This window comes from Pteropus vampyrus, unplaced genomic scaffold (assembly GCF_000151845.1).
Source record: "Pteropus vampyrus isolate Shadow unplaced genomic scaffold, Pvam_2.0 Scaffold158, whole genome shotgun sequence".
NCBI lineage: Eukaryota > Metazoa > Chordata > Mammalia > Chiroptera > Pteropodidae > Pteropus > Pteropus vampyrus.
Window position 1 is genome coordinate 203,641 of NW_011888939.1, and position 7,822 is coordinate 211,462.

The following is a 7,822-nucleotide window of genomic DNA, read 5'->3' on the forward strand; positions in this document are numbered from 1 at the left end:
GGTGACACTCGCCTGCTCCCCAGGAGCTGTTCAAGAAGGTGGTGCCTTACCATTGCCTGGGCTCCATCTGGTCCCAGCGGGACAAGAAAGGCAAGGAGCACCTGGCTCCCACCGTTCGAGCCACCGTCACCCAGTTCAACAGTGTGGCCAACTGCGTCATCACCACCTGCCTCGGGGACCGGAGTGTGACAGCCCGGGACAGGGCCAGGGTGGTGGAGCACTGGATTGAGGTGGCCAGGGTATGCCTCGCAGGGGCGCAGGGAGCCCCTTTTTTGCCTTCCCCCACTCTCGGGGCCGCGGTCTGTGGTCCAGGCTCCCGCGGAGACCCCAGGCCCATCTGTTTCTGGGGTGCTCACTTCCTTCTCAGGTTCCTTCCTGGGTCGAGCTCAGATCCTCCTCCCCAGGTGTGTTACTCACCGGGCCCCGGGCGTGCCCTTCGGGGCTCCCCAGGCATCTCTCTGATCCAGGAGGGGAGGTCCCAGCTGAGGGGACTGACGCTGGAGCAGGCGGGAGCCCCAGCCCCCTGACGGCCGTCTCCCCCCTCACCAGGAGTGCCGGGTCCTCAAGAACTTCTCGTCCCTCTACGCCATCCTGTCCGCTCTGCAAAGCAACTCGATCCACCGACTGAAGAGGACGTGGGAAGAGGTGTCCAGGTGGGTGGGCCTCCTTCTGGGCGCTCCAGGGGGCACCAGGGACCACGCACGGGCTGGGCACCGCCCCCTTCGTGAGCCGTGACCGGCCAGGGCGGGTCTCTAAGTGTCCCCGGCCTTAGGACTCAGTTTCTGCCGGCATCAGGTACTGCACTGAGCCCCACGGGACATTTCCATGCCCCACAACTCTTTATCCACATGACGTCCAAACTGGCCACAGCAGAGCTGCTCCATAGAAATGGGGACCCAGGTGACCAACACAAGACTGCCCCCTGCTCAGGCCCACGGAGTCCTTAGAACCCAGCGAGCCCCTGTTTGGACCCTTGGACCCCCCTCCCCCGCTGCAGGCTGGGCCTTTGGGTTCTGAAAATAAACGCGCGTGGCGCTCACGGGCCTCCCGCCGTCCCCGCTCCCTCCGGCCCACAGGGACAGCTTCCGGATCTTTCAGAAGCTCTCGGAGATTTTCTCAGACGAGAACAACTACTCGCTGAGCAGGGAGCTGCTCATCAAGGTGAGGGTCTCGGAGGAAGTTTCTTCGAAAATTTCCAGGCCCGCCTCGTCTGGACTTTGGGAAGAGAGGGGTCTGTCTGGTCCGTGGGGCAGTGGGGATCGGAGGCCCGGGAATGGGATGGATCGGAGGTGGCGAGGTTTTTCTGGCAGGATCCGCGGATCTGCTTCCGTGCTGCTCCTTCCCACGGACACTTCTTCCTCGAGGCTGGTCCCTTTCCCAGTCCAGCCCAGCCTGTCCCTCCGAGGTCGGGGGCCCCTGCTGCTCCTTCTGTCTGCGGTCACTTCCCGGGGACGGGGCACTGCAGGGCCGCCCAGCCCTGGGTCCAGATGATGGACAGACCTGGGTGCACGTGCGGTTAAAGGGTGAGGGGAGGAGGACGTCACTGACCCCGTCCTCGACCCTGGCAGGAAGGGACCTCCAAGTTTGCTACCCTGGAGATGAACCCGAAGAGAGCGCAGAAGCGAGCGAAGGAGACGGTGAGTTGTGCCCGAGGCCACGGAGAGGCAGGGGGCCGGCCTCCCGAGTCCTCCCTTCTGCTGCCGTAGCACCTGGCATGTCCCTTGAGACCCGATGTCCCATGCCCTGACCAGCTGGTGTCTTGGGGGGACCTGGAAGAGAGAGGCTCGGGGAGCACTAGAGCCGGGGGTTGCAGAGACCATCTGACCTCGGGGATTTGCCAAGTTCCAGGCCTGGAAGTTTTCTAGAGGGAGTTTGGGGTCTGTGGACACTAGGTGGGGATTAGAGCCTAAAGGTTCCCAGGCTGCCCCGAGTGGGGGGCCTGGGGTGAGGCCTAGAGACAGGGCTAAGGGGTTCTCAGAGGAACAGCTTTGGGCCCCGCTGATTACCTCCCACCCCAATGTCACAGGGTGTCATCCAGGGCACCGTCCCCTACCTGGGCACGTTCCTTACCGACCTGGTGATGCTGGACACTGCGATGAAGGACTACCTGTATGTGAGTGAGCCGGGGCGGGGCCAGGGTCCCGAAGCCCGAGACTAGAGCACCCGTCACCGAGCACTGAGGTCCCGGCATGGCACACCTCGTCCCATGAGGGCCCCCCCAGCTCCTGCGTGTCAGGCACCTGCCCATCTGACCAGTGGCCAAACAGCTGGTGCTGGGGCTCAGAGCTGCAGGAGGGTTCTACCAAGCCTGTGGCCACGGGCGCGAGAGAGGCCAGACTCTCCAAGGTCAAGGACACGGTGGCCAAGCAGGGCCTTCTCGCCTAAGGCCTCAGTCTCTCCATGTGTCCTCAGAGGGTTGGGTGAAAAGGCCCCCCCACCACCCCAGAGCCAGGACCCACCTGAGGGCCAGGTGTGTGCCCATGCCCTGCCCCCTGGTGTGTGCTCTCAGTAGTGCAGCCTGAGTGGGGTGACGGGTAGTAATGGGCAAGGGGACACTTTCTGATGGCCTTGGCTCTCTGCCTTTCAGGGTAGACTGATCAACTTCGAGAAGAGAAGGAAGGTGAGCAGCCCGGCCCCTCATTGGCGCGGGTGGAAATCAGACTGTCCCCTCCACCGGGTGGAACACTCTGGGCTTCGTCCCCCTTCCCGTTATGTTTATGGGGAGCATCGGATATGGAGAGGGGGAGACCTCTCCCGGTGGCGGGTGGGGGCGGGAGGTCAGAACTAAGGACAGCTTCCCAGGGGTGACTGTTAGAACCCAGCTCTGCACGTTGCCAGTCGCCTGGCTTTGGGGCCAAGAGGAGGGTTGCAAAGATTGGCCCCGCCCCACCGGGCCCCGCCCAGCACCCCACCGGGCCCCGCCCACCACCGTCCTGTCCTCTCTGGCCCCAGGAATTCGAAGTGATAGCCCAGATCAAGCTGCTGCAGTCAGCCTGCAACAATTACAGCCTCGAGCCCGAGCAGCACTTCGGGGCCTGGTTCCGGGCCATGGAGCGGCTCAGTGAGACCGAGAGGTGAGGCCGGGCAGGGTTCGGGCCTACCGCAGGCAGGATGTCCCCCCAGCCAGCTCCAGAGAGCCCGTGGCCTGGGCTCTAGGTCCACATCGGACCCTGTCGCCCGGTGAGATGGCCAGGCAGGCGCTAGGAGAGACGCCCGAGAGTGGCTCCTGGTGGCTCACAGCTGCCGCTCCGTCTCGCAGCTACAACCTGTCGTGTGAGCTGGAGCCCCCGTCCGAGTCGGCCAGCAACACGCTGAAGACCAAGAAGAACACGGCCATCGTCAAGCGCTGGAGCGAGTGAGTGCCCGGTGGGCCGGGGCGGGGGTCAGGGGGGGCTCCCGCGGGGCTCAGGGAGGCTGAGCGTGGGCCAGGGGAGGCGACAGCCGGCACTAGGTCCCTGCTCCGCAGCTGACCAGCCCTGTGACCAGGGGAGTCGTCTCACCTCTCGGGCCTCAGTCTCTTCTGTGAAATGGGGTGATGCTAAATGATCCGTCAGACAGCCGGAGGGAGTGGGGTGCTGGTGACCGACCAAGCACTCGGCACCGTGAAGGAGGGCATGGGGTGTCCCAAGGAAGGCCTCCCCCGAGTAACCCAGCCCTGCCTCCAGCCGCCAGGCCCCCAGCACGGAGCTGAGTACCAGCGGCAGCTCCCACTCCAAGTCCTGTGACCAGCTCAGGTGCGGCCCCTACCTCAGCAGTGGGGACATCGCCGACGCGCTCAGCGTGCACTCAGCCGGCTCCTCCAGCTCCGACGTGGAGGAGGTCAACATGAGCTTTGTCCCCGAGTCCCCCGACGGCCAGGAAAAGAAGGTGACTGCCCCCTTCTTCCTCACAGCCCTCCGCAGCCCCTCCCTCCCTGGCTCCCTACTCCACACCCACAAAGGGGACCCAGAAGCCCCAGCTCCTAAACAGAACCCCTAGAAGCCCCCAGGTCAGGACCCCGGCCTGGGGCGCCCGGCGGGGCTCAGGGCTTCTGCTGATGGTGGCGTCCCCACAGTTCTGGGAGTCGACGTCCCCATGGTCCCCGGAGACCTCTGGCATCAGCTCAGCCTCCAGCAGCACCTCCTCCTCCTCAGCCTCCACCACGCCCGTGGCGGGCGCCCGCACCCACAAGCGCTCCGTCTCGGGGGTCAGCAGCCACGGCTCCTCGCTGCCGCTCTACAACCAGCAGGTGGGCGACTCCTGCATCATCCGCGTCAGCCTGGACGTGGACAACGGCAACATGTACAAGAGCATCCTGGTGAGCCCAGTGGGCGGCGGTGCCCTCGGTCCCCTCCGTCCCCCACCGTGCCAGGCAGCACACACGGATGCATTGTGCCATCAGCCTCCTGGGGGATGGGGAAGGATGGAAGCAAAGAAGCCAGTGCCCGGTGGCAGACAGTGCAAAGGGCGGCAGACGTAGCGGTGACGTCACAGCCAGGGCGGGCTTTACTGATAAGGCGCTGGGGGTGGCACCGGGCAGCGTCACGAGGAGGGGGTGTGCCTGGGGGCTGGAGGAGCAGCGAGCAGACCCGAGGCGAGGAGCTGGGGTCAGGGAAGTATCAGGGGCCTGGATCTTGTCGGAGGGAGACAGGAGTCCCCTGGCGGTTGGCAGCAGTGACGTGTGACTTTTGTCCTCTCTGAAGGGGACGGGCGGGTGCCGAGATGCAGGCAGGCCAGTTAGGAGGCTGCCGTTGCAACCCGGGCGGAGAGAACAGCGGCTGCACTGGGCTGGTGGCCGTGGAGGTGGCCATCAGTGCACAGAGGCCTCCCCGGGTGGCGGGGCAGGAACAGGCAATGAGACCCCCATGGCCCCAGCATCCGGCCAGGGGCTGTAAGCCCCTGTGTGTACTGCCGAGGCAGCCCCAAGGGCCCTGGCTGCTCTGAGCCTGTCCTGATGGCCTGTCCCCGCCCCCATCAGGTGACCAGCCAAGATAAGGCTCCCGCTGTAATCCGCAAGGCCATGGACAAACATAACCTGGACGAGGACGAGCCAGACCACTATGAGCTGGTGCAGGTCATTTCAGACGAACGAAGTAAGCTGGAGGCCAGCCGAGTGGGCCATGGTGGGAGGGGCCAGCGCCACACGCGGGTTAGCCCCATGTCCCCAGAACACATGCCAGCAGGGTAGGAGTAGGCTTTGTGCGCTCAGTGACCTGTTCTGGGGCTGTCTCAGACACCCCATGTCCCCTCACTGTCCCCTGGGGCTGCCGGGCCCATCACAGGCCAGCAGGGTACGAGTAGGCTTTGTGCGCTCAGTGACCTGTTCTGGGGCTGTCTCAGACACCCTATGTCCCCTCACTGTCCCCTGGGGCTGCCGGGCCCATCACAGGCCCTTCTCTGGGCTATGAACCTAGTTCAAAGCTGGCATCAGTGAGGAGTGAGGAGAAAGGCTTTTCCCCTGGGGCCAGGCAGCCAGACGGCCAAGCCCGCAGGCCATTCGATGGGGCATGTTCTGGCTAAGATGGGAAATGGATGTTTCAGAAAGAATCATGACAGCCGTGGTCCGAGGCATCCAACATGTTAAAATCCTCACACGTGACACTGTCTTAGTCCTTTCTGGCTGCAGTGGCAAAATACCACAGTCCAGTAGGGTTATGAACGACAGAAATTTATTTCTTGGGGTTCTGGAGGCTGAGAAGTCCAGGATCTGGCTGCCAGCGTGGTGGCTGAGGGCCCCCAGGCGATGGACTGCTGACTTCTGGTCGTGCCCACGTGTGGGGGTGGGGGGAAGAGTCGGGGGCTCTGTGTAAGGTGCTGATCCCATTCGAGGGGGCCCCCCTCATGACCTCATCCCCGCCCAAAGGCCCCAGCTCCTAATCCCATCACCTCGAGGACTTAGAACTTCAACACGAGTTTCGGAGGACAGACGTTCCGCCCATAGCAGAGGCTGCTAGGGACCGGCTCAGTGTTCTAAACGACTCCGGTCGGTACAGACTCGGAGTCAGACGGCCAGAGCTCAGAGACCTGGGCAAGTCCCTTAGGTCCTCTGAGCCTGCGTCCCGTCCCACGAGGGAGATCGAGGAGCCAGTGAGTGTTTATCCACGTACACACGTACGTGTGCTCACGGTCCGTACGCACGCCGCAAAGGGCACCTGTAAACATCGTCGTCACTACGCCCTCTTCCACGAGCCCATCGTCCACGCCCCGCGGCCCCTGGAAGTTGTTTTCTAAGTCCTCTCTGACTTTCTTGCACTGTTTTGGTGAGGTGGGCGGGGCAGCTGGGAACTCTGTCTCACAGAAAAGGAAGACCGAGGCCCAGGCAGGTGACGGAGCTGGCGGGCACGGATTCCAGCCAGCCGTGGGGCACGGCAGGCTGTGGGCCGGGCGAGGCGGTGGGAGTTAGGAGCCTCAGCGAGGACCTGCAGGACGCCTGGTTCCTCGGGGTCTCAGCCAAGTCTGCCCTCTGTCCTCGAGCAGTGTCATTGGGAGGGGTCCTTGGCGGTCATGGAGTCGGGTCGGGGGGTCTCAGGCCTGCCCTTGTGGGGGCTCTCCAGTGGCGGGGTGTCCTGCGGGCCCCCTGTAAGCACCACTGACCAGCCCCGTTCCCCCCCCGCCAGAACTGAAGATCCCCGAGAACGCCAACGTGTTCTACGCCATGAACTCAACTGCCAACTACGACTTTGTCCTGAAGAAACGGCCCTTCACCAAGGGGGCAAAGGTCAGGCACGGAGCCAGCTCGACGCTGCCCCGCATGAAGCAGAAAGGACTCAAGATCGCCAAGGGCATCTTCTGACTGGTCCCTCGTGCTGGCCAGCTGCAGGACCAGCCTTTCCAGGGTCGGGCTGGCCGGGCAGCCACGCCCTGGCAGACTACAGTGGCCCAGGCCCGGCGGGCACCTTCCGCCCAACCTGTGTGCCCAGGCCACCCCCAGACCGCGGTTGCACCCTGGACCTCTCCTGCTGCCGGGACTGACGCCTGCCAGCCGCAGGCTGACCTGGCCCCCCGCGTGGACCACCCGCTGCCTTAGGTGCCTTCTGCTCTCTGGACCCAGAGGACCAGCTGACTTGCCAAGGAGCACTGCCCGTGGGCACGGAGCCCTGCACGCCTCCGGGCATTGCCCTCTGTGCCCGTCCCTCACACGTTCCCAAGTGTGGGTCACCGCCACCCGTGCCCGTGGGTCTGACCACTGCAGTTCTCTCCTCGTGCCCTTCAGGGGGTCCCGGCCCTCCCCTCACCACGCTGGCCTTCCTCAGGCTGCACCAAAGATTTCGTCGTCACGGCCAAGTGAGGGCGAGGGCGTCTCACCCGCGCCCCGCTCCCCGGCCCTCCCTCGGGAGAGGAGAGCGCGGCCCCCTCCCTGGGCCACACTCTTCGCCCGGTGAGTGAGGACAGTCTCAGCCAAGTCCCACCGTTGTGAAGTCTCATGACTCTGCAAGGGGCGCTCGCCACCGCACCCTGGACATCAGGGGACCACACGAGAGGGAGGGCAGTGGGAACGGAGGAATCGGGGGAGGGGGAGCGAATATTTGTATAAAAGGCAAAAAAAAAAAAAAAAAAAGTTTACCAGTTGGGGAGGGGCAATATTTATTTGTTGTAAATAGTAAATGCTAGACTTAAATATTATATAAAAATCCCGTTTCTACTACGGCCTGGCAGTTGTGTGGCTTTGTACTCTCGTTTCCCCTGCCCGTTTAAAGGCCACGCGGACTCTCACATCTGCGTTCAAATAAGAAATCTCGCGGGGCCGTGGGTTTATTCTCTGAGGAGGGGCGAGAAGGGCCAGCCGCCGGCTCTGGCTCCTTACGGAGACACGCGGCCCGCCCCTTCACGGAGCAGGCGTTCT

General features: G+C 63.8%; 1 protein-coding gene across 1 annotated transcript in view; it reads left to right on the forward strand.

Moving 5' to 3' along the window:
- Positions 1-7,621, forward strand: part of RALGDS (ral guanine nucleotide dissociation stimulator) — a 28,158-nt gene extending 20,537 nt beyond the window's left edge. Inside the window, exons 6-17 of the mRNA XM_023536554.1 lie at positions 24-239; positions 550-653; positions 1,077-1,161; positions 1,569-1,637; positions 2,027-2,113; positions 2,588-2,620; positions 2,953-3,074; positions 3,260-3,355; positions 3,666-3,867; positions 4,055-4,297; positions 4,958-5,072; positions 6,597-7,621. Of these exons, the coding sequence (XP_023392322.1) occupies positions 24-239; positions 550-653; positions 1,077-1,161; positions 1,569-1,637; positions 2,027-2,113; positions 2,588-2,620; positions 2,953-3,074; positions 3,260-3,355; positions 3,666-3,867; positions 4,055-4,297; positions 4,958-5,072; positions 6,597-6,772 (1,548 nt within the window). The 3' untranslated portion in view covers positions 6,773-7,621. The remainder of the gene's footprint in view (positions 1-23; positions 240-549; positions 654-1,076; positions 1,162-1,568; positions 1,638-2,026; positions 2,114-2,587; positions 2,621-2,952; positions 3,075-3,259; positions 3,356-3,665; positions 3,868-4,054; positions 4,298-4,957; positions 5,073-6,596) is intronic.
- Positions 7,622-7,822: the final 201 nt, after the last annotated feature.